At 47.6% G+C, this 26,621-nt stretch overlaps 1 protein-coding gene across 1 annotated transcript in view; it reads right to left on the bottom strand.

The window, feature by feature from the left end:
* Positions 1-26,621, bottom strand: part of PAPPA2 (pappalysin 2) — a 90,804-nt gene that overhangs the window by 51,660 nt on the left and 12,523 nt on the right. Inside the window, exons 3-6 of the mRNA XM_021285810.2 lie at positions 10,750-10,895; positions 3,577-3,870; positions 2,645-2,837; positions 973-1,094 (exon numbers count right to left, since the gene is read on the bottom strand). Of these exons, the coding sequence (XP_021141485.2) occupies positions 973-1,094; positions 2,645-2,837; positions 3,577-3,870; positions 10,750-10,895 (755 nt within the window). The remainder of the gene's footprint in view (positions 1-972; positions 1,095-2,644; positions 2,838-3,576; positions 3,871-10,749; positions 10,896-26,621) is intronic.

Raw genomic sequence — 26,621 nt, 5'->3', positions numbered from 1 at the left:
CCTCAGATGCCCAGCCTGCCTCTCCTGCTGAAGGATTAGCACTCAGCAAGAGAAACATGGGGTTGGGATTTCACTCTCAGAAAGCATCACTTGAGTTCATCATCCTGGAGTAGAAACACCCTTGTTTTCACCAACCACTGGCAGCATTTCTCAGGACCCAGCACCAATTCAAAGCTTGCATCCATTAAATATTAGTCTCCCCAAAACCATAAAACCTTTTATAACAAAGCAAACAGGGAATTGTGATAATTGCAGTTCATGCATAGGAGAAAGCAATATCCAATAATTCCAGCAGCAGTTTTAATTTGCCAGTGAATCAGACAGGCGAGGGAAATGGGAACCGCTGACAATAAATGAGCTAAGCGTTGATTTGTCTGGTATCACTGAATGAGCACAAATTAGATTGTTTCTTTAACTTTACCCACCACTCCCTGCCTAAACTTGCAACACTAGCAAGAGACACTTAAAGAGTTTTCAGACACACAATCTCAGCTATATCCCAACACTCCTCTTGTCAAAGCATGGGCTACATCTCAAAGCTGTAATAATTCCCAAACTGCACTTTCTCTGCAGCCACTCTCAGTTGACTTCAGTGGCTCAAACAAGCAGATGCACAGAACTAATAGATCCTCTGTCTCCATGTGGTTCAACAGCAGCATGTCCGCTACATACAGCCCAACATCTATGTTGTAAGACTTCTATTTCAGTGAAATGCCCCTCCCTTTGACCAGTATCTCTCATTAACACCTTTCTGGGCAATGACTGGAGTTAATATTGGGGTGTTTGCCCAAAGCCAGCTGGTAGTTATCTCCCAGGCACCTAGAAGTCCTTCCTGCCCTAAAGAGCCTCCCCAAAAAGGAGACAAGTCACTCACTAAAAGAAAACAAACAAACAAACCTCTTTTTCATTTCCCAACAGGATCTCATGTCTGTCTGGGGGATTTACAGCCAAGGAAAGAGAGAAGATATTTACCTTCTGCTTCTTCTGGGGTCCAGTAGCCAGAGGAATCGCAGACCCGAGGGGAAGAGGCCTCGTGCACGTACTGACGGAAGGTGCCGTCCTCTGCACAGTCATCACAGAGTGTGTCCTGCTCCCTGCAGACAGAAGACAAAGGCATCAGCCTGTCTAATCATGACCAGTTAATTTTCCATCCACGTTTATCCAGGCAGGATCAGATGGGAAGTTGGAATAGCAAAGCTAAGCGATCAAGCAGCCTCCGGGCATCTCAACCTGCTTGGAATAAGCTTCAAAGATAGGAAAACAAAAGTGTCTGTGGGACAAGCTGGGTTTAATTTCTCCTCTTCTACGTGTTCTCTGGGTAATCTTGGATGAACCATTGAAGAGCCTGTTCCCTACCCACAAAGCAGAGCAAACAGACTTCAACACTTTCCACGGCGATGCCTCTGCAGTTGGGTAGGCACACTTGGGTCTGTTTCTGCTAAATCCCAGAGTCAGGTTTTGGGTTTCAACACTACTGTAACAAAAAAGGATCACAATAATGCAATAAGAAAATTAGAAATAATAATAATAATATCTACTATATATAATTAATATATAATATAATAGTAATTAATAATTAATAAGGAAAGAGATAAGGTCCAGCCTCAGCCCATTTCCTTGACCAGTTCATCTCAAGGGATGCAGGACCCTTACCCCAGACCAGCTCCTGACCTGGTTATGAGCAAGAGCTGGAAATGGATACAAAGACCCAGCACCTGCCTTCTAGACCCATGTTTTTCCTGCTCCTAAACCACTCCACTCCCCACCAAAGCAGTTTGTCTGGATGACCTGAGGCCACCCAGCACCCATGAGGCTCTCATGCCTGGGTGGGTAACAGGCATATGTTCTTTTCTCCGGGCCAAAGGCCAATCGTGGAGAGTACCAGTTCTTTGAAAAGGCAGCAAACACTGACCTGAGGGTGTCCCAGATGCCCTCAAACAGCATTTTTATTTTAATTGTAAGAGACAGCTTTGTGAAGCAGCTTTAAAACAAGTTCAAGAGCTCTTTAACGTGCACTTCGGGTCCCCTGTTAAAAGCATAGACCTAAAACCTGGAGGAAACCAAAATGTTTTAGTAAGAGGAGCTACTGAATAGAGGCATCGGTGGTGTGTCCAGGTCTCAATGACTCCCAGCACTGGGGAGAAGAAAAACCACCCGGTGCTCAGGACCATGCACTGCTCACCAGCCAAACAACTTTGGTTCCTCAGCCTTGTTTCTCCAGCTCAAAAAGTTTCCTGACTTACCCCCAGTTAGTTACACCGTGAGTCCGTGACAGCGCTAGGAACGAAACCCAGCTCTTGCGGTCTGAGCTCCCTGCCTTAACCACAAGGCTGCATTTCCTCCTGGTAAATAGCTATTTTATACAATAAGTGCTAAATTAAGCTCATTTTTCACTCCGTGATTTCACTCTAGGGTTTAAGAATTGGCGTTGCTTCCCGACGCTCTTTGGCTTCTCCCCCAGGCACCCCGACAGCAGAAGGCTTGCAGGAGAGCCCATGTGCCAGCGGGGCCATCACAGAACCCCAGCTCTGCTGGAAGCGACCAAGGGGAATGGGATGGGGAGTCCTGTACCACAAAGGGTCCCTTGTCCCTTCTAGCAGGCTCCTGTGCAAGCCCGAGTCCACGGCAACAGCAGATCCCTCACCTCTCATGGATGACGCCGCTGATGGGAGGCAGCCAGTAGATGCTGAGGGAGTCCCACGTTTGTCTCGTGACCATGGGTGGGATGGGGATGGGCGCGGGCTTCTTGCTCTGGCCCCAGCGCTGGTAGACCAGGTCCAGGTAGCAATGCATCCGGGCCACTTGGTTGGGAGTGAAGGTGTTGGTGCAGTCATCATCTGGGTGGAGAGAGATCAGGCCAAGGGTGGCAGGGACCAGTCATCGGGGCACGGCAATGTGCACCCTTCCTGATCTCCAAACTCTCTTTTGGGGACCTCCGGGGAGACCTGGGAGACACCAGCATGTGGTGGCTCTCCTGTCAGGACTCTCTGCTGTCATGTGTCCCCAAAGCCACAAGATGGCACTGCCTCAGCAGCTCCACAGCCCTGCACTTGCCACTGCAGGTACAGGACGTCTCAACTTACGTTGAGCTTATGCTCCCACCAGCTCTAAGGCCTGGGCAGTGCCATCATCCTCATGGGACTTGCAGTGGGTCAACAAGGAGGGACAGAATTGCTCTTTAGGCTTCGGTCCTCCTGGACTGCCTTTGGAAACCAAGTTAAAAGGGCTCAACTCAAAGGTCAAAAATTGTAATAGTAGTAGCAGTAGTAGTAGTAATAATAAATAATAGCAATAATAAAGTTCCTTCCAGACTGTAGAACAAAGGCACACCACCATGCAGATAATAAGGGACTAGATACATGTTCAAGGACAGGCTGGCAGGAAGGGAGAGATGGAAACAACCTGCAGCAAGAAAGGGGGCCAAGAAGCTCTGCAAGTACAGGCTGCAGCATCCCAATGTACCAGGAGGGACTGCATCAGGTGCAGAATGAGGGAAGAGAATATTGGTGGAGGCAGAAGGGAGAGAAACTCAAGCTTCTAGGGAAGGTGATCCCTTTTCTAAGGACAACCAATTACCTGTGTAACTCATGTAGTTGTTGAAGGGCGTTCCCGTGAAATACGTCTGGCCACAGGTGTCGTTGGTGGGGTCCGGATCCCGACAGAATTTGCTCTTTGGGGTGGGGGCAGTGTCGGCACAGAGGTCTCCTGTCTCCATGGACGGAGTTGTCTCCCTGCAGGGATCGTCACAAGATTCCCGCTCGCTCACTCCCTTAAAGACGTGGTACAGCCCCAGGACGTGGCCCACTTCATGGATCATGGTGTTGGTGTGGCCGTGCATACCGTAATAAGCAGGGTTGAGGACAACTCCACCTGGAATTGCAAGCGCAGAGAACGTCATCCAGAGAAAGAGGGAGCAGGCAGGTGCTGTACTCACCTGTACTAGATAAAATTCCTCTCGTGCTTCCAGGTCACAAATGAGTTGCCAGATGGAGACCTGAAGATGGATGTATTCACCTCTTGTACAATGGGAAGAGATCTCTTCTGCCCTCTCGCAGTGGAATGAGGTGGGTGGTTTTTCTTCCCTTTCTGATCACACCACTCCCCCCAACATCTTCAATAATTTCAGCTACCATTTCCCCCTGTATCTTTTTGCATGTTTATAATTCAGTGTCTGCTTTGGTTCACACTTCCAACTGAATATGAAGTTTGGAGCCAGGGCACCAAACTGAGACACATTGTGGGTTTACAGGGATAAATTTTTATACCAGAGAAGACCTTCTCTAGCCTAGACAGGGGGCTGAAGCATACCAGTCCACATGGCAGGAGAAGAGGACAAGGTGCTGAGCAAATTCCTGAAACACTGGGCTGTGCCAACTAGAAGCCACCTTCAGCACAAGTCTGTACAAAGATTCAAACACTGCCTCTAGCCACTATTCAGACAGCATCAATGGTCTGCTGCTTCACCCTCCAAACCAGACCCTAAGGAGTAAATTTAAACTCATACGAGGTGCTGTTGCAATCCACTAAACCTCTACCACAAACCTGGCTCAAATTCACTGTGTATTTTGGAGTGGGATTTTCCAAAACAGAGCTCCTGAAGATCTCTTCCTCTCCTTCAAAAAGGTTTGTGTGGGCAAGGTGCTCCAAGCAAACCGGCTAGAACCCCTCCACTCAGAGTCCTACACCACTTCATGGTGGCACCCCAACCCATTGACTCAAGGGGGCACAATGGGGCAGGTCATCTCCAAGCCAGTTTAGTGCAGGTTCAACTGTCGAATATGCTGGAGCATGGGTATGGGCTAAATCCACCAGAAACTTCCCAGAGATGGATGGGACCCTGATCGTGCCCTAAGCTGCCCCTGAGCTGCAGGACAAGGTCCTTTTCCTCTCCTGCCCACCTGCCTGTGATGGGAAGAGCAAGGATCAATGATGCTGAGGAAAGCCAGGTGGAGCAGAGCCTTCCCTTTGTTCACTGCCAGCATCTCCAGCTCCTGACCTGGGATGTCACACCCTGTACCACATCTGCTGAGAAGCTGTCCACAGAGGATGCTCAAGAACAAAATTTATAGCTCTTCTCTGGTCTCCTTTTATTTCTCTATTTTGCACAAATGAAAAATCTCCTGGAAAACTCTGCATTTTTCTCCTTGCTTTGTGATTTTTCACTGGCAGTTTCCTCCCCTTTCTTCTTCTCATTTCCTTGCTCCATCCATTTCTCCATGCTGCCTTATGGTGCAGGAACAAGGGTTGGGGAATACCAGCAAGACAAGGGGGAGAAAAGCAAACTCCAGGCAATACCTTCATGACATGGGAGGCTGGTTTTACCCAACTACTTTTAGCCTAGACAGCTTGGATGGCAGCACAGTGAGTAGTTGGCTCCAGCACAGCTTTCTCTCCTTTGCATGGCCCTGGAGAATTTACTGTGCCAGCTACCTCACAGAGCCTCTGCTACTGCATATCTGCTGCTGATTGCTGCCCTCTCCAGAAAAGTTAAAACAGGCAGAGGGCCACCATGTGATCGCATTTCCAACCACAGCATAGACACTCAAAATCTGCTCCTGGATCAGCTCTGTGTGCTACTGGACAACTTCATGTCCTCAACTACAGGGCATTCCTTCCAACAGGACTTTGTTCATATCACTGTGTCCCTGGCAGGACACCAGCAAGACTGTGACTCCTCTGGTGGAACCACACTGGAGGAACTCTGGTTTAGGGTTGGAAAGGGGCCTTCAGAGATGCCTTGAACAATTCTCTCAAGCCCAACAGGGTTGCAAGTGGGTGAAGAAATAAGGGTGTAATCTACTATGGAGCATCCTGTGTGTATAACTCATGGAATAGCTGAGAGATACCACTGACCTGTGAAGTGGCACCATTTCTTAATTAAAAATTCACATTTGTTGTTTTTCTTCCCTACAGTGCAGACTTTATGCCCACGGCATCTCAGCTTGAGGCAAAGGATGGGTCACAAAGTAGCTGCATTCCCTTTCTACCCAACTGTAAAATACCAGAGCAGGAGACCTTGTGTCCCATCAGTCATTTCTTGGCCATTCAGTTGACTGGAGATGGGCCACAAAAAGGTACAAAGGTGGAAAAATCCTTTTGAGACCTTCACGTTGTATCCTGTCAATAATTAATGTTTTTGCAAGCCCCTCAGTTACCAGGCTTGTAAATGCTATAGATAGCAAAGGGCATCCCATTGCTGGAGAACCCAGTGGGCATATAAAAAAACCCTTCTTCTCATTTTAATCAAAACATGGCAAGAGAGAAGAGAGAGCAGAAAGAAAAGGCGTCTCTGCAGCCAAACCCAAGCCTAAGCAGGCAGAGAGCTGCCTGCCCAAAGGTCTGGAAAGAGGAATATGCACGGGGAAATAAAATAGCGCTCATAAACAAATAAATGAGACGCGAGAGCCATGCACGCATCCTGCAGCACTAACCACGAGGAATGAGGCTGAGCACCGGGGGCACAGGAGGCCCTTTGACCAAGCAGCCTTCTCCAGCAGAAACCCAACACTTCCCACGTGGGAATAAATGGGATTCCAATACAGGGAGGGAGAAAAGTGTCACAGAGGAGGGATGCCAAGGCTGGGATACCCCTGTCCCTCCCTCCTCTCTGCTGGCTTCCCCATCCCGTTCTTCCCCCACACTCCACAAAAGGACAGTCATTTTTAGGGGTTTGTTTTATTTGTTTGTGGGGTTTTTTTGGGGTGTTTGTTTTTGGTTTTTCTGTTGCTGTTATTGTTTTGGTTTTTGTGGTTTGTTTTGGTTTTTGTTTTTTTAACAGCTAATTAAATGTCAGGATTAGAAACAGCATGAGAACTCTGCCTTCCTCCCCATCCTTCCATTCCCTGTCCCTACAGCTCCCTGATGAGCTGGGAGAGTTCCCAGCTTTGGACTGGGAAGTTGTATTTCCCCTCTGCAGGGTCCTGGCTGTGAAGGCAAGATGTGGAAATGTTCATAACATCCTGACAGGACCAGCCTCCCCTCTGTCTCCTCTGCAGATCAGGCTTTACTTCTCCCCTCTGCCTCCTCCTGCCCTGAGAGATGGGCTAAGCTGGGCTTTAAGTGACCTCTTCCTTTCATGCCTGAGAACCAGCTCAAGGAGGCCTCCAGGGTCAACATTTATACAATGACACTAAAAACTTCAGTATCATATCCCTGTGACACCAAGAGGGTCCAGCACTCCAAGGCAGGGGAACAAGAGTCTTCTTTGAACTTGCCCACCCAGCTGAGGCCAAGCAGCTGGAAAGCTTCAGGTCTGGCCCCACAACATCATCTCCCTCCAGACCAGACCTAGCAGCGGAGACTGCAGAGCTCACCATGTCTCCAAAGACAAGCCCAAACTCTGCACGAAGAACGAGAGGTGCCCAGTCCATTAGCACTGGTGTGAACCCCACCTTCACTCACACATCCCTTGGAACCTCCCAGACCCAGAACCTTGCCCTACTTCCAGTCACGACCAACTGCAATGATAAAGACCTCTGGTTCAAGCCAGCCCCCAAGAAGCCAACCTCTTCCTGGGTCAGGGTTGTAGCAGAGGACACATGCTCAAGCAAACACAGGATCTTTAAACAGCAAACCACAAAGCTGAACCTGTATCATCGGGCCAGTCTTCCCCAAACACTGAGTCACAGCAATTAATGGAACAAACGCATGACGGTTAGTCAGACAGGAAGATGGCCGTTGCTTAAGGTACCTTTGATGGAACATCTGGCCCTCCTTCAGGATCCACTGATCTCAGCCAGATATATGAGCTGGCCTCAGCTTATATAACTACAGAAAGTATTTATAACATCAAATATTCACAATTCCCTTGCCTTTCAACCATGTTTATGCAAATACAGTTCACATGCAGATACACATGAAGTTTAAAGCATCTGCATTATTACATTTTTAGGGTTTTTGAGGCAAAGCACTGTGGAAAGTTAAGTTTTTTTACAGAACAGGACTTCTTTGACTCCTTCTGTTTTGTAGTTTAAAAGATTTACTTCTAAGTTCTCAGAAAATTCATTCCAGACTCCAAGCAAGAGCTCTGAATTTGAGAGGAGCTCGCTGTGATGATGGTGGAAAGACTGAGACAGTATGGTTAGAGGGAGTGGTGCAAACAGACCTGAGATCTTCCACCTCTGTTGCTAGCTAGCTGCAAGTTGTCCCTGTCTAGGAGCTACACAGAAGTTGAAATATTGCCTATAGAACTGCCATAGCCCAGTTCACCCTCTGCAAGCCAGTAATTATCTCTTATGTTTCAACAAGTGTAGTTGCTGTTGGTTGGTATTAGTACTGGTCTAACATGGTAAACTATATCTAAACCTTCAGAGAGGCTGCCTGAAACTCACATTTTCTCAGGAAAATCATCTGGAGGAAAGCAATAAATCTGAGTCACCAGTATAGGATCAGTCACTTAATTTCTGGTAGCCCAAAACAAGTATAGGTGAAGAGAAGGGAATAAAAAAACCAATCTACTGTAGAATTTCAGAAGTTGAGGAGGACCCTCCTGAAAGACATACTCAAGGGTCATGAAAAAATGGTTTCTAAGGAGTTCAGAGTCCAGAGAGCAGGTTAAAATAACATTGAAAGAACTGATGGACAACAGTTTGGAAACAGCATGTTTAGTGAGCTTTGGGATGAGAGGAAGAGTTGAAATAGAGGAAGGGGATGCAGTTGGAGACAAAAAGTCTCATAGTCAATTCTCTTGAAACATCTAAGCAAGTCCAGTTCAGAGAAACAAACAGGGCAAAATCTGACCAAGAGTATCTGGAGCGAAGAGGCAGGTTGTCATCTTGGAGAAGTTGAGTCAAGCTCGAAGAATCTATTTAATTCAGTAGGAGAACCAAAGCAGGAGAGGGTCTGAACTTGCATAGGGAAAAATCAGCCTGGCATTTCTGCTCCATGGGAGCAGACAGTGACATGGGGGGAGCAGGGCATGTGTGCTGACCTTAAAATATTAAGGTCAGGATAGAGAGGAGATTAGCAAGATTTAGTCCAAGGGAAGAACTCAATCTTCTTGGAGACAGGTCTTTACATAAGAAAGGGGTCTGTCTCCATCCCTGATCACTGGTAGGTTTTTAAAGCTTGAGAATTTTTCCTCAAACTATTATTCGGTCCTCCCAAGGCTTTCCTTGACCTTTCCTCACTGCTTTACCTTCACATCTACTCAGACTCTCCAGTAGCCTCTTGTGAGGGGTTTTTGACAAAGGCCATGTATTCATGACCTGGTGAGTCCTAAGTTTCTTCTATGCTGGACAATAATGTATGTTGTGTGCAGCAGAAAACACTTGATGACGTGGTGGAGCCTACTGTTTACAGAGAACAGAGTCTACCACCCAGCCTCACAAACTCATTAAATCCAAAACCAAGGACAGTCTTGAACCAAAGTCTTCAGTCTGTGCCAGAGCCTCAAGGAAGTTGAGATCCAGCTTCATACTTCACAGCTCTGGCACCAGAGCCAAGACAACACCCCTTTCCCCTTGAACCTCCGCGGGCAAACCCTGATCCAACATTTCCAGATGGTGTCACCTCTTCTGTCCCTGGCTGGACACAAACTCTGACACTGGAGCTAAATGCAAGCTTTTGATGAAACCCGTCACCCCAAATACCCTTCCGTACAACTTCTTGTGAGCCATCGGGAGGGGTTTGAGAGGAACACATGGGGCTGAAGCACTTGCTGTAGTAAGATGACTGTCAAACTGAGCCTTGGAAGTGATTTCTGGAAGCTGAAGGAATAAATTTCATGGAGATTTGCCTTCCTCAACAAGCAACTGTAGCAATAGACTATTGAAAAAACAGTCCTGAAACTCATTGAGGGAGGGAAGCTGGCAAAAAAGAACTTTAAAACAGGTCTTTAACAGCAGTGTAAAACTTTTAAGGGCTGAACATCACGCACTTGTAAAAGCAGAAGGTCTAGGTCTGCTGTGCAGGTGTCAGGAGTAATTATTTCCAGTTACTTATTGAGAAACACTTTAGATGTTTTGACTGCAAAGCATAAAGGGCTTTGCCAGAAAAAATCCGAAATTGAAGAGGTGGAGGGAGAGGCAGGAAAAAGAGACACAGCAGAAGTAGGAGAAAACACACAGTACATTTACATTCTAGTGAAACAGTTGCCGTTTTGACTGTTTTGTAGCCTGCCAGGACTGATGACCCGAAGGATCTGCCTTGAGTTCACTGAAGCCAAGGAGAACCTTGCCTCCAGCAGGTAGTAAGCCAAGTTATAAAAAAAAAGTCATTTAATTTGATAGTCACCCTCACATTTGCAGTTGAATTCAGAAGCAGTCTATGATTACTGCTCTGGACTGCTCAAATCTTGAGTCTTGGCTCTGAAATCACTGACAGTCTTGGCTTATTGATTTGTCATTAAGTGCTGAAAAGCAAAGTTCACCATTTCCAGAATCCTGAAAGATAGACCTGGAAGGTCCCAGACAAGCCAAGTGCAAGTCGAAACCCCTCTCCAGAACCTGTACTGATGATGAACCTGTAGCACTCCCCAAGCTCTCTATCCCACTGTCTCACTGCCTTCACCACTAAAAGTTTCTCATAACAACCTGGAAGTTCTGACCACCTTATCCACATGAACATGGGGTACAGGCAGCTCCTTTCCTTACAGCAGCAGCTTTTGGAACACCCAAAGGCTGTTGTCATTACCTTTTCATTAAACATCCTCAACGTTGAACCAAATCATGGCAGCCTCTTTCTGCAAAGTCAACCAAGAGGGAGGAAAACCGAGAACCCTGAGACCCACGAGTGGGGTAGCTTACTTACCCAGGTGACTAAGGGCCTCTTTATCCCATGGCCAAGTGGCAGCACCAGCCAACTCTTCTCTCACTGAACTGGCAAAGTAAACATTGAGGAAGTGGGTGCTGTTCAGCTGCAGGGCCTCCTTCAGCTCCTTTACACTCATGTACGCCCTGCAAGGACAAGGGAGAGGAGATAATCAGCATAAACTTCAACATAGCAAGGAGGAAAAACAGGAACCACTTGTAGATATCCTCAAAAGGGTGCAGCAGGCTGGAGACTCCACCCTCAACTCTGTGAAACCAGCAGCATTTGGTAAAGTATGGCAAAACTCTACAAGTTTCAACAGGATGTTCCATGACACTACTAATTCTGCTCTGTAAGGTGCAAGTCCTGCTAGTGAGGGGTTTGGGTGGGAGGCAGTCATGCAAATCTGAAGAAGTTCTGCTAATTGCAGTAGTTTTGTTGACATGTTCTACTCTTAGACAAGGTTTTCCAACAACAGGGACGGAAAAGACGACAGCAAATAGGATAATAGGAGGCATAATGTGAGAAGAAAGGAAATGCAGAGGTCAGTCCCGCTGGGGAAAAGAGACATCCATTTCTAAACAGCACAAGAAAGTAACGAGCTAGAAGACATGTAGGCAATAGGTATTGCAGCAGAGCAGTAACACCCATGGGTATGTCTGGGTATCCATGAAATGATCCTCACAATGTGACAAGTCTCTCAGCACTTGGAGAAACAAACCCAGCAGTGATGGAAATTTAGGTTTCTCTCTCTCCCCCCTGCACAGGTCTCTGTTGCGTTGACCAGTACACCAACAGTCTCAGCATTGATCTTTAGGGAGCTCAGGTCCTCAGTTGTGTAAAAGAAGCAGGACCTAACTTAATAATAACAATAACAATTCCAATAATAATAACAGCAATGGGATTGTAGGGCCTTGGGTTGTGCTGCAAATACCAGATACTCTTTTAAATAATGTACTACCATTTCCACCATCAGTGCCATTAACCTCATGGGCTGAGACAGCACTAGGACAGGTAACCCCTAGAAGACATAGTCTCTAAGTCTCTAAAAGGTGTTGCTAAGTCTTCAAAATCTGAGGACCCTGACCTGTGAAGCTATGAGGAGATTCTAAGCGGGGAAAAAAAACTCATGGAAAGGCTTCAAAACATCATTGTGGAATGATGATGGAAACGCACCATTGTGGAAATATGTCATAAGAGTGACTAAACCTGCAGCATAAGGCCAACAGCAACATTAAGGTAGTGGAAAGCATTTCACTTAATTCCCATGCTTCCAGGAGCAATTGGCATCTTTGAACTGCAGGGAGAGATTATGAAGGGAACGCGACTGTTTCTTTACACTGGACTAGCCATGAAGGCGCACCAGCTATATTTGGACAAACAGCTTCTGTAGAAGTGGTGTCCATTGGTGTATTCCTCACTGCATTGAATTATGGAAGGAAGGACCAAAAGCTGAGTACAGGCTAAAGGGAAAAAGGCAAGTTCTCATCCGAGATGTGAAGTGAAAAGGGAAAACCAATGAGAGATGTGCAAATACACTGTTTGAAATGGCAAGATCCCTAGTCAAGTTATTATATTGTACCAACAGGCTTGTTTAGAAAGAGAGAGGTTGCTACAGCAAATGGAAGAGGAGAAGGAAAAAGTGAAGAAAAGAAGAACAGGATTCCAGAAGTAGACTAGAGCAGGATGGCATGTGGAGCAGAGCTCCACAAAACCCAAGGGCCACTTCCCTGGATGTGAAACAAGCAGAGACTTTCAGAAGCCATTGCATCCAGCGTTGTCAAATATTCACAGAATGATAGAATATTTTGGGTTGGAAGGGACCTTCAAAGCTCATCCAGTGCCACCCCTGCCATAAGCAGGGACATCTTCACCAGCTCAGGTTGCTCAGAGCCCCATCCAGCCTGGCCTGGGATGTCTCCAGGGATGGGGCATCCACCACTTCTTTGGGCAACCTGGACCAGGGTCACACCACTCTCAGTGTCAAAAATTTCTTCCTCGTATAGTCAGGATCTGCTGACTACCTCTCCCCTGCCAGTCAGCCCCAATAGGCCATTCTGGGCTGGAGACATCTCACCCACCTTCCCAGCAACAAAACAGCTCTGAAATGTCAGTCACTTTAGAAAATCTTGGCCGGACTACATGGCAGCATTTAATGGTGAAATGAGATGACCAGCTTGTCTTCACCAGGCCCTGAGATCTCCCACCACAAAGAAGCATTCCCAGAACAGTTTCCCCAGCCACATCAACTTGCGGAGAGAAAACTCTCCCAACCGGAAACGGCAAATTAGGAGAACATGATCTCTCCTCTGTGATGTCTCGCCTGAGCATCCCAGACACGCGCCACGCCGACGCCATCCCTTCAACCCAACCAAGACGGGAGCAAGCCGGGAGGAATAGATAGGGAGAAGAATAAACAAACCTGAAGGACATATTTGTGGCATGACTCGGAAGGAAGAAAAGCAAAAATTTCATAGAAATAGAGCGTAAAGGAGAGGGAGGGGGGACAGAAAGTCTCCTTCATGCACCCGAGCTGCTCGGGGGACACAGACTTAAAAATAATGTTGATTCCTGACCTATGATATCTTGGAAAAATAGCCCCAAGCCCTTCCAGACTGTCCAAATTCCGAGAGCTGACGTCAGCCCTATTCAGAGGGATATTCCCGCCACCCCTCTTCTGGAGACATGATGTTTTTCTGGCTGTCGCCTGCCATTCCCTTGACACTAGCTACATTTTTTGTCAACCCTTAATTATAAATAACAGTAATTTCCTTCACTGAGATATTTGAATGGTTCAGGGTTGTGTTAAGGGTAGAGGAAGCACCGAGAGATGCTCAGATGGGTTGGATGGAAAAGGAGAGGAAAGGACCCCAATTTCACCCACTACAGCATGGAAAGCCCAAATATCCTGTTGGCCTTCCCCAAGACATGAGCAAGACCAAAACAACTTTAGAATGGGCAATCCTCAAACATGGATTCCCCTCAATCCACATTTACCACTGGCATCCTTAGGTTAGACAAGGAGCACATAACTGGCGTCTTCGCCCATCGCTTCCAGCCAAGGTCATGCTCTCCATCTTCTTCAGCACTTCTGTGATTTTCCCCAGAGGGAAGGCAAAGCAGCCTTAGGTCTCCACAAACAGCCTAAATGACAGCCTTCTCCTCTGCTCCCCAAATAGCTTCCCAACTCCTACAAGACCAGAGTATCCCAAACTAGATGGTATTTACAGCAGGGCCAGCACTGCAAGCTAGCACAGAAACACAAGAAAGGCCAGAAGTACACATGAAGGCACAGCTATCAGCTAAGAAGGGGAAAAAACAAACAAACAAACAAACCACAACAAAAAGAACACCCCCCCAAAAAAAAGGACCCCAAACCCAACTAACCAACAAACCCAAAGAAACAAACAAACAAACAAATTAAAAAACCACAAAATTTGTAAAACTCACACACACAAAACCCACAAAAAAGACCAACCACACAAAGAAAATAGGGCAAAAGACAGAAGAAAGGCAGAGAATGGCCAACAGGTTTGCCAGATTCAAAGGAAGAGTGTTTTTTTTCCAAAACTCGGCAAGCATGTAGCTTCATGGTGGTACCACCTTGACCTGTGGAGTACTCGCATCCCTGGGAGAGTAGAGCTTGCAAGAGCATATGCAACAGTAGGTAAAGGCTATGGATAGAAGGGCATTATTAGACACGAGCACATGCATGAACACCATCTGAAAAAAACAGTATTTGAGGAAATGAGTCCAGATACAAGGGCGTCCCTCATGACGTGCTCACCAGTGATAGCATTGACTTAATGTTTTGTTGAATGACACTAGCTGACAACTTGACTCTAAGGCAGGCTTAGGCACCACACTGTGTACTGCTTCACTTGTGGAACTTGTGGTTGGCAGAAAGCAAGACGGGGAAGAAGCCTGGACCTTGTATTGCTCTACAGCAGCATGGTGGAACCTCCCTGATGCTTCTCTGGTCCTGGTGCTGGGTCAGGAGCACATGGCTCTGTATGGGGCATAATGATGTACTGTCATTATGTGATGTTTCTTGCTATCAAGAAAAGGAAAGGAAGATGAAGTCCAGCAGCTTCAGTGACTGTGTCACCATAGAATAGTGGAATCTGAAACTCATGAGTCCAGATGTAGAGGACCCCACAAGGTCATCTAGTCTGACTCTCCTGCTCAAACAGGTCTAATTAAATTACGTTACTCAAAGCCACGTCCAACTAAGACCTGACCAGCTTTGAAGACAGAGGTTTCACAGTTTTTCTTGGTAACCTATTCCAGTATTTAATCACCCTCATAGTTAAAAAAAAAAAAAAAAAAAAATTCCTAATTTCAGTATCCAAATGTCTCATGTTCCAACCCACAGCCATTGCTTCCTGTCCTATCATCAAGCATCAATTCTCAGAGTCCTGCTTCCTTTTCTCTGTGTCATCCCATCACATCATATGGGAAAGCCATCAAATGAATACAGCTTTGCACGGAAACCTGTTACTGCACTAGACCTTACCACATTGAAGTCCCAAAGCTTCCTTTCTGATCAGTTGAAAAATCATGCTCCACACATGATCACAGCCCTCCTTTGAGAGTCCTCACTTTCTTTTCTCATGCTTTTCCTTGGACAATTTTGTCCTGGCCCATGGGGCATACAGCATCTTCCTACTTGTTGCTGTAAGTCAAACTTCGGGCTGGCTTGGTGAAAGAAGATGACCTAACACACTCTCAAGAGACAGAGTTGTCATTGCTTTTCCAGGTAGCAATTTCTGGCAGCAGTGACAGAATCACTGCTGGCTCACAGGTAGGGGAGAAGAGAGGATCTGCTAATCTATGGGGCAGTAAAATGGACAGTCAAGCTGTAACACAAGCCTGATGTGGTTTAAGGTAGGAGAAGAGCAGCAATAGTGGCACTTTTTAGCGACAGCGATATCATAACAGGAAGACTTTGAGCCACAAAGTTGACCATTACATCTGAAAGGCAAAAGGTGGCACTTCCAAATGAAAAGCAAGGCCAGCACGTCCCCTGTGCAGTACCATAAATCAAACTGAATTATCTGGGTACTGAAAAGGATGTAGTGTGTAATGCCACAGGAATTCCACTGCAATTCTAAAATAGGAGTCTTTTCCCTGTAGACGTTTCAGAGGGGATGTGGGAGTGGGGTTGGGTGGAAGCTGTCCAAGTGCCCTCCATGGACAACTGGAAAATACTTGAGACCCAGCCAGCTCCAGCTAACCAGCTAACAGCCTAATGAAGTCACAGGGGATTCCTGGCTCTGCTTTCAAGTCCTTCACCCACCAAAAGGAAATTCTTCTTCCTTCTCCCACCAAGCCGGGAGGGTCCCTTTTCCACCAAACCTATGCTCGACAAGCAAGGAATCCCTCAGAGTTCCCAGGAACAAGCACCAGCCTGCAATAACATTTTGGATGTGTGGACAACACATTCCCCCAAGGCTGCAAAGGATTAACACAACACACAGCAAGCTTGCTTCTGAGGCAGGAGCCCAAGAGCCACAAATCAATCCATGAAAACAGGTGCTGAACCAAGTGGTGTGACTGTTTTCAGAGAGCAGACTCTCTAAACTCTCCATATCATCAGTAAAGAGAGGTGCTCCTCCAGATGGTGAGCCAAAGTGAACACCTTCTGATTCACCCCACCAAAGGACTCTTCTCCATGGTGACTCCATAGGGGGGGAGTCTAAAGAGATAATCATCCAGGACTGGACTCTCTGCTTGCATACATGAATTCCTCTTGCTGCAATTTGTGAATCCTTATCCTTGTTCTCAGCACACGAATTCCCAGGTGATGCTCAGCCTTGCTGTCCTGCCCTGCCACAGGCAGACAAAGCACAACCCCACAATGTCAACAGGACATGGTACCATCTTGGCACAGCATGCAAGCCAAGATGGGTTGGCTTTGTCTGTCTCCAGACTAGACTGACAGTGATTCTCACAACCACAGCTGCCTCACACTCTGGGTGTACCTGCCCTGATGTTTCTGGCATTAGTGCAGCTGGGGGAGTGTTTTATTTTTAGGAAAAAGCTTGAGTCCTTCTGTGCTTGTTAAGACTACTTGTATCCCCATGACCACGGTCTAGGAGCTCTGACTCCAGCCCAGCACTATGCTGGTATGCCACAGACAACGCTGCCAGCATCGTGACAACTTGACAAGGCAGCAACATCCAAATGACTCTCATCCGGACAGGCTTTGGTAATGGAGCCAGACACAAAACACATGCCAGAGGTGAAGGGAAGGGACAGCCAGACATTCCCCTGGGATCATGGGAGGCACAACACTGCCAGAATAATACCCTCTGTAGTTCTGAGGAGTCTCTCATCAGCTGCACTGGATGTTGGACTCCAGCCAAAAAGCATTTGTGAACTCAAGGGATGAGGGCATCACACATATCTCAGACACGCCTGGAAAATCCCACCTCTGAGGCACTGACAGCATGAGCAGAACAGCCTAGGAAGACACCATCACTGGCAGCACTGCTCAAGATACAGCTTAAAATTTGCAGCAGTGGCCGAATTTTGAGGTGTCAAAGAGGGTGACAGGGCAAAATGCTCCTACAGGAGGGCCTTCAGGATCAGGGATTTCCGTTACACATGAGCAATTCCTGCTGGATTCGGAGGTGACCCTCAGCCTCCATGTGGGAGGTGGGTTTGGCTTTGGGCCTGAAGCAGTAGCAGATACTGCAGGGTCAGAGTGTTATGCTGGCAAAGCTGCAGGATGGGATCAAAAAGACAAATTGCAGTTCGAGACTGTGACCCTTCCCTATAAATTTACTGGGGAAATGGACCGAGAAGGCTGCAGATCTCTGGCACACAGCAGGCAAGATACTGGTTACATCAGATGGTGCTACGTAATTTCTTGAGGTCAGATTTGGGCAATAAAGACAATAAAATTAGCGTTAAATCAGCAAGCCCTGCAGTGCATCTTGCCCCGAGATAGGCTGAAGAATAAGTACTACTAACAATGGCACAGCGCAGCTATTCCTGGAAGTGTTTGCTAAAAAGTTATTCACTAAATCGTCACTGAACCAGCCAAAGGCAAGACTATTTTAGACCTGGTTTTGGTAAGCAGTGTAGAAATTATGGAAGAGCTGCTGAGAGATAGAAAACTTGGCCTGAACTAATAAAGAGTTGATTCAAATTAACTTAAATGGAGGGATGAGCACAGATTTTGAACTAAAAAATGAAACTGAGAACTGAGCAGCAGATGCTGCTACATCTGAGGTGCTGGGGAGAACGGGGCAAAATGGGAATTCCTGAAGGCAAGCTGACCCCAGTGAAACTGGAGAGACGGTGGGTGGGGAATTAAAAAAGACCCTTTTAGAAATAAGAAGAGCGACAGGAGGAAGGAGCTGGTCTGCTGAGCAGGGAAGGTGGAGCTGAAGCTCAGCACAATTGAGATACATCCCTGGATAAAATTAATGCATGGTCTCCACCTTTATTCTGGAATGTGAGGCAGAACTAGAGTTCCCTTCCAGCAGGGCACAACAAGATTAAAAGCATCATAGTGGCTCAGAGCTCAAGATAGAGAGGAAAAAGGATGAAGTGCAATTTAAGCAGGGTGGAAGATGAAACGTTGGGGAGGTGGCAGTGAGTCCCAATTCTGAAAGGAATGGGATGCAGTGATACAGAACAAGGGGCAAGAAACAGGAATAGAGTGCAGAAATGGAAATATTCATAAATAAATACAAATAATTGGATGTAGTAAGACATTTGCACCAGGAACCTGGGGAAATACAATCCCGAATCCAAGGGACCAACCACAGGGCATATGACTGGAGAACAGCTAAAATTATACAGGCTGATATCTACAGGGGTGAAATAATGAGACAGGCTGTTCTGGTTGTCCTCTCTCTTAAATCCACCTGCAAATTCCAACTGACTTTTGGGTATAAAAGTTTCCACGTTATTCCTTTCATCTTCATACCCCACCTTTCGAAAAAATTGTGGAAATGCATAAACCCAAGGACCGATGTAGCTGTGATCACCCAAAGGCCAGTGAAGGACATGCAATGTCATCTCTGGGGAAACTGAATACACTGCCCAGGATGCCAAATTTTTAACCAGCTGCCTGCACTGAGAGATCCCAGACCTTGCTGCTGTGAGTGCAGGCAAAGGCACGCTGCACTTGGTGGCCTTTCTCTCAGGAAGCCATCAGGCATCAAGGATTCATCTTTGCCTCTAGCACCACTCCACGGCACCTGACTTAAGGAAACCCACATTAATTCCTCCCCACCAGCTTGCTCAGATACTGTTTGCTTTTCTGCTGTGCTCTGGTTTTGTCCCTGGATCTTGTCATAGCCCATTGCAGGACAATTGACCGGTTTTGGGGCTGGTTGCATGTGGCACATTGGTACTTATGTTTTGGCAGTTGAACTGAGGATGGTTTCCCCACTAACTTGCATTGAATACGTGATAATTAACCTTGCAGCACGGTCAGCACCCTCAGGACGCTGATGAGTGCACGGACCCCAGCAGGTCTGACCACCCCTTCAGATACAGCCTCCTTGTGTGGCTTCTAGCAGGAGGTTTTGCCAAATTTAAGGCTTCTCTTTGAGGACGCTAAAGCATCTGTCTCATCAGCCCCCATGTATTTTGACCAGCACTGCAGGAGTGGGGACCTTCCTCTCATGCTCCTCTGAAGGGACAGGGATGTTCAGTGGCTCTTCCTTCAGCACAGATTAGTCACATGTGCATCAGATGCTTGGATCATTGAAAAAACAAAACAAGACACAACTGGTTTCATGATGCTTGCACCCTCAGGCCAAGGCTGGTTTACCACCTCCGTTCAGCTGCTGGCTGCCACCCACATGCTGGGCATCACAGCCTGTCCAGGGCCTCTTGGAATGGCTCTGCTGGGAAATCCACCACATCTCCATGTGCCTGTGTAGGTTTCCTGGCTATAACTGAGGTACCACCATCCCTAGGACATCTTAGGAGGAGGTGAGGTTTTTCAGAACCACTCATTTGAACCCAGGCACCAGCATTTTGTCCAATTTCCCTTCAGTTTCCCCAAAAATCCAATGGTTATGACTATTTGATAGACCTATAATCTCTCCTGAGCTCCCAAAGCAGTTAGTCCTGCACTGCAGAAAGCACCAGCACCAACCATCAACAATTCCAGAAAATCTTGGTGCCTGACACAGAAAACCATTACATTATGAACCTAGGAGAAAGTCCCATGTTTGTGCTAGGAGTGGAAGTCTACGCTTTGTCCCAAGGAGAGGAACCCACATGTGCCTGTTTGCCTGCCTCGAATTCATTTCTTTTAAGAAGGAGGAGACCAATTCACCACATTGTCTCCTCTGTTCCCAGCCCAACTACCATCTAACATCACCCCATTGCTGGATGGGAAGGGGCATCTTTCTTCAGTGGCCTCATGGAGGAGGCATCTGCACATGGTCCTATAGCACATACATCATCCTCCAGCAAGAAAAGGCTTGGAGAGATGACATGGCAGTGGAACGAGGAGCTCTAGGTCAGGATCAGGCCCTCACAGAGGAGAAATCCTGGGCTGCAGTGAAGCTGATTGAAGGAGACGTGAAAGGAGACAAACAAGGGGGGCATGGCCTCTGGCTCGGCAGGGACTACCTGACCTCTCCTCCACGGGGGCACGGCAGCTTTTGGCTGATGTCGGCAGCCAGCCCCATGTCCCGAGAGTTGTTGCTGTCTGGCAGAGATGGTAAACGACAAAGTCCTAATTGGAAAGGACAGCTGGATCGCAAAGCTCCCTCCTGCACTTCTCTGCCCAAACAAGACAGGGGAGTTGGGGCTGGGACTCCTTCCTCCTGCACTGCTCTTCCCCCATCCTCAGTGCCTCCCCTGAAAACTGCCCTCAGAGGGGACAACAGCCACACCAGTGGGCCCCAGCCTCCTGAGTTGACCTGCCAGAGCCATAACCCTCCATCACCAGTGCTCCCGTGCATGGGAAGAGCCACCAGCAACGTTACGGTGGGAACATCTACTCTTCCCACCCCTTCTCCCCCACATCTTCAAGCCAGCCTTCCATCTCTTGAGCTACTTTTCACCCAGGGATCCCCTGCAATCCTGACACATCGACACCCCCACAACCTGCTTTAGAGTCTACCACAACACCAGCTCTAAGGGTTCCCTTCCCAGGGCAGGGACAAGGATCTGGAGGAAGGAGGTCCTTATCTTTGTGAGGCGATCTTCCCAACGGCTTTCCTCACACAAACTCAGAGGTACGACATCCCTGTATAATTCAACACAGAAAACCCGGTGCCACCAAGAACAGATCCACAAATTCAACATTTCTTACAGCACTTCAGGCCTAAAGTATCATTTGGTTCTGCCAAAAAAACAAAGCCTGTACACACTCAGAAGTTAATACAAAAGACGACAAATGCTTCCCAAAAAGCTCCCACAGGAGGCTGGCTTTGAGCTTGTGTTAGCACTACCGATTCAGTCCATGAACCTTCCTTTTCATCCCCGCAGGGAGGACAAATCCATGCAAGTCCCATAAACTTCCTGGCTTGTGTGACAATTCTTGTGTTGCTTAAGCATAATGGGCCATCAACTTTCCCCTGGGATAAATTTGTCCCGGCAATTTGCGCTTTAGTGCTCTACATCTTGGGGGAGCTGATAGCATTTGGGGTTTCTTTTAATGGGAGTCGGTAGCCATGATCAATTGTAGAAGCCCTATTTCCACGGAAATGGGTATTTAATAGATTTTTGAAAATGGTGGCTATTGACCCAATGGTCCTTAATGGCTTAAAAACCATCTGATTGTAGTACGCGAGAGTAAATGCATATGATTTTCAAATGCATACTGGAATAGGTAGTAAAAACCTTTTTAAATTGCAGGAACCTGGTCAGTAGGGAGTTTCCATTTGCTTGTTTGGCCTTTCTATTTCTATCAGAGTGAATCATGGCCATCTCTTCCTCAGAGAAGCTTGCTGTTTCCTCATGGCTGAGATCATCTTCAAACATGCGACCCATCAAGGTATGGGGATGCCTTTCATTAGATTGGGTGGTGATGCAGTCAGGCTTTCAGAGCAGCTCAGGTCCCAGCTGCTCTTGTGGTGTGAGCAAAGGACACATGGACAACCTTTCATTCTCCATGTACTCCCCATTGCTACCAGTGAGAGCTCCTTAGTAGCTGAAAAGCCACACATGCCTCAGATTCCTGGGTTTAAACTCAACCTGCAGGCTACCAGTTGACAATTCTGCAGTGAAATTCCCAACCAGAAATTTTGGTTTATCCAGGGTTAACATGTACCAAAAACATCAATAGGAGTGAAATCCAAAGGAATGTACTAATTACTAAGAGTGAATCCTGGAAGAACACAATAATTTTGGTTGGAAGAGACCCTCAAGATCGAGTCCAGCCATTAACCCAACACCAACATTAATCCATGTCCCTAAGAACCATCTTTTCAACCCCTCCAGGGATGGTGACTCCACCACTGCCCTGAGCAGCCTGTTCCAATGCTCGACAACCCTGTCCTTGAAGGAATTTTTCCTAATATCCAATCTAAACCTCCCCTGGAAGGGGACCAAACCCCAACATTTATTTCATGATGTCTGTGAGCACTGTCTGAAACCATCCCATCCCCACTAAGACATATATTTAGGGTTATCACCCACACCGGTTCTTCAAAGTCTACAAAGGCTCAGCACCTTGTGCCCATCACATGGACAGCTGCCCTCTCCTGCTGATTGTTTTCACAAGCCTTGGCCACATAGGCGGCCAAGACTTATACCTGTTTGAAAGAAACAAGCCTGTAGGTTCAGCCATTGCAAAAAGGATCATCCAAGCCACACATGTGCAGGACAGCAGGGCTACTTATGTGTCACCTCTGTAGAATAAGCCAGACAAAAATCCACAGACCTAAAACCACTGGATATTCAGAGACATCTGTCCTCCTGCTTCAAAAACCCGATGAAGCAGGAACTAGAGAGCTCAGAGCCAGAGCCTCATCAGTGGAATAAGGAGACAAATATTGCAAGTCACAACCTGCTTCCACCCCAGCAAGGTGTCTCCCATTGCCATCCCCAAACAGGTCCATAACACAGTGTCCTCTTTTGCTTGCAGGAACATTCAACTCCACCCCCTGAACCCCAAGAGCATGAAAGGAAGGAGCAATGCTGCTGGCCAAGTGCAGACTCTGGGCACAAACCCCAAGTCTTACAGGTGCCTGGGTGATAGGACCCTGCTGGGTTGGTGCTTTCCACCTGCACCCAGCACTGACCTCTCACTCTCAGCAGGCGTGAAGGAGGCTCAGACCATCACAGTGGCCTCTGAAAACTCATAGTCATCCCACCAGAGTATAAGCCTGGCCATTTGCAAGAGCATGGACCCAACAGTATAGCTACAAAATTGGGAAGATATTGCACATCTAAAGGCCTGCAGGAGGGCTGGATGAAAGCCTGGTCCTCAAGAAGGAGAGGGGAGATGTCATCCCAAAGCATCATCCCTGAAAACAGGGAAACAGCGTTGGCTGGGGGAAGTTCATTAGAAGAATTCAAAAGGAGAGTTAAATAATTGTTTAGGGGAAGGGAAGGAGCCATGGCAAGGAGGAAGGCAGCAAAGCAGCTTGGGGGGGAAGGAGGGAACCCAGTATCACCCTGGGCTGCAGAGGACCAGAGCACAGCTCCAGCAGCATCCCAGCTCCTGCACACACCGACATACTTTGGACAGGCTCACTATCCACCTCGCAAGTGCTCGCCTTCTTTTGATAATGCTGATGCTGGCTGGCGAGATGCTCACATTGTGCAGAGCACATGTGAGAAGCACTGGGGGAAATGGAGAAATACATTTACAGCTCCCTGTGGTTTTGCAAGGCAGAACTCAACAGTGGCAAGTTATTCTAGAGCTAGCTCCAAGCTAAACAAAGCCAGGCGTGGTTTGCTTTCTGCCTGGATTGTTTGCTTCAAGGAAAAATAAAAAAGCTCCCGGGCCAGGACCAAGCACTTTTGGCCTGTCTGAGGTTGCACAGATAAGCCCTGTCCCATCTAACTCACAAGAGTAGATCTGGTGTGAATCAGCTTCCTCTTACTTTTTGCCTGCAGCAAAAATACAAAGCAACATTCCAGGTTTAGAGAGGTCTTAAGGTCTCTGCGAATAAGTCAGGGTCCCTAGGACTCTGAATTTCAGTGCCCATTTTTATAGTATAGTTCATGATCTGCTGAGGGAAGGCAGAGGAGACAAGAGTCCTGGTCTCCCCAAGTACCACATGGTCTTCACCACTTCAGAGCCTCAGGGCCAAGAGGCTCAGCAAAGCACACTGGACAGAGCATTTTGTGAGAGCATCATTTCATTCCTTGCATTTAGCCAGGACCAAGCAGTTCCATCTCCTTTCATTAAATGCTTCTTTTTCCCATCCAGGGACAAGGAGACAAGAGACCAGAGCTGCAATGCCAATAGCAGCACCTCATTGCTGCATGACTGGGGGGGAATAAGATGACTAAGACTGCTGTGCCTCAGTTTCCCCAGCTGAACAGCTGGGATTACCCTCACCTGCCACACAGACAGGTGTCTGCAAACATCTTAGAAGACATTATTTTTGCCATGCAGTGTTTTCAGAGGAGCTTGGAGAAGTTAAGCACCCACATCCCACTACTCTTCCATGGAAAGCAAGTGTCCAGCTTTTCACCAGGTACCTCCTCCTTTCCCACCCACCTGCCAGAGCATGCTGCGCTGTAGGACAGAGGAGAAATGGTGGGAAAGAGGAAGAGCTACAAACTGAATAAGCATGGTGGAGATGACCCTACACCACATGTCCCAGAATGGATGTACCACGCCACCGCCCAAAGCCCATTTCCAGCCAAAGTGCTGGCGCAGATGTGTGTCACCACCATCTTCAGCAGGAGGTCTGAGGAGGCAGAGTGCATGTGGAGCTCTGTGCTAGGACCAGTCATGACTGGAGAGAAACACAGACTAACAGGAGGCAGCTCAGTCCTCTCCTGAAAGTAGGCATGGCTGGTGCAGAGGGACCAGATCACAAACTGCTTTCTGCATGGGTTGGGAAGGCAAAGCCCCTAGCTTCAGGTCATCTCCAAAAACTGTTCTGGTGACCGGCAGGTGACAAGCAAGGGTCAATTTCTCTTCTTTATCCAGCCTCCCTCACTAGTAGGGCAGCAGGAAATGAAACACAGACAGTGCAAGGCTGGGGAAGCATTTCTGATGATGCTGAGATGAGCCCACAGTAGGATGCAATGCACATGTCCATCAGCAGGGAAAGGGTGGGAAGAGACCAGGGTGTCACCTTTCCATCTCTGGCCTGCCTCATCTCTTCAGACTGAAAGCCTCTGAGTACAGACAGGAGAAGGACCCTTTAACAGGGCTGACAACAGTGGAAGAATTTGCTGAGCAGAGATTATGGTCCCAGGGGCATCAAGCTAACAGCTCCCAGTTCCTCTGCAAGAAGAACCACACAGCCCTGTGGTCAATAAACCCCCCTCAGGCACTCTTCACCATGACAGTAGTGTGCAGTCTTGCTGAAATACATGGAATTCTGCTATATTCACTCTAAACTTCTCACCAAAGGGCAAAAACTTACAGCCTTGATATTTGTCAGGAAAGGGATTGAGACAGAGTAAAAAGAGGAAATCTATTCAAGCCAAACATCTCCCCCCCTACTTTATATATATTTTACTTTTTTAAAAAAGGGAAAAAACAAGTCTCAAGCCTCCAACTTATTTTTAGGTCCAGGCAATTGGGTGTCCCAGCTGGAGTACAGTGCGCACAAGCCAGCATTCTAAAAATGCCTTCCTCGTGGATATAAAAAGGACACAAGATAATTTATTGGGGGAGGTTTTGTAACGTAATGATCGTATGTTAACCACAAACAAACAAACAAATCCAAGGCTGCCTCTGGTCCCCAGCACAGCTCTTGGCAGGCAACAGCCACAAAGGCTGAGCATCCTTACCCTCCCCAGAGCCTCCCAGCAAAGTGCTCTGCCTTGTGCCATCTCGGTGTGTTTGGGCTCCGCCAAACCCATTACTTGTTGCCCCATCACCCACTGCACAGGGGCAATTTGATTTCCTAAATAACGGTGGCAGCTGGGTCAAGAAAAACCAAAAGCAGTATGTTCACTTAACAACTCCAATGGCCACAGTTCAGCCTGCCAACCCAAACACGGGCTAAATCATCCTGAAGATCATGTCAACGCCAAGCTGGTGGAGTCCCACCACATGACTGCCAAGCTCCCATTTCAGTTCCTGGGGTCTCACCAGCCTGGCCACAGTCTTGGCTGGGGTCCTTCACCCATGGGCAAGGATATGGCTGGATGAGGAGGAGCCCTGGTGGGGGCTGAACATCAGCACAAAGAGTGTCCCCCCTCGCCAAGGCCTTGGACACACGCTGTTCCTTCACAATTGCCATTTCAATACAATCAGCCCCCCTTAAGTGAGCCCCGGGGACAGTAGAGTTTGCTAGAACAATAGCTCACATCTGGGACAGCTGTTTTCCCCAAAAGCACCCAGGCTGCACACAGCCGCTGGGCAGACATCCTCTCCCCTCACTCACACGGGGATCATATTCTCCCTCTCCTGTCCAGCAGCCACCCCCAGGGGACCTGGAAGGTTCCTTGAGGAACCACCCAACAGCTCCACTTGCAGGAGTGAGCAAGACTCATCCTCCAGCAGAGGTTTATTGGAGATGAATCCCCAAGCCTTTACCTTGGGAATAAGTGTATTGCTGTAGATTTCATTTCCTACTTTTAGCACCCCAAAATACATGGAAGAAGCTGTTTTGCCTAGCACCAAAGCCAGGCACTGGGAACCAGTCCTTGGACCCAGACACCTCCTCACCTTCATGTTCCTCTTCCAGCCATGTACTTCTGCTTCCCTGGAGTAACACAACAGACCTCTGCTCCCAGTGCTATAAAGAACC

Source organism: Columba livia, chromosome 8 (genome assembly GCF_036013475.1).
Source record: "Columba livia isolate bColLiv1 breed racing homer chromosome 8, bColLiv1.pat.W.v2, whole genome shotgun sequence".
Taxonomy (NCBI): domain Eukaryota; kingdom Metazoa; phylum Chordata; class Aves; order Columbiformes; family Columbidae; genus Columba; species Columba livia.
This window is presented reverse-complemented; position numbering and strand designations above follow the sequence as displayed.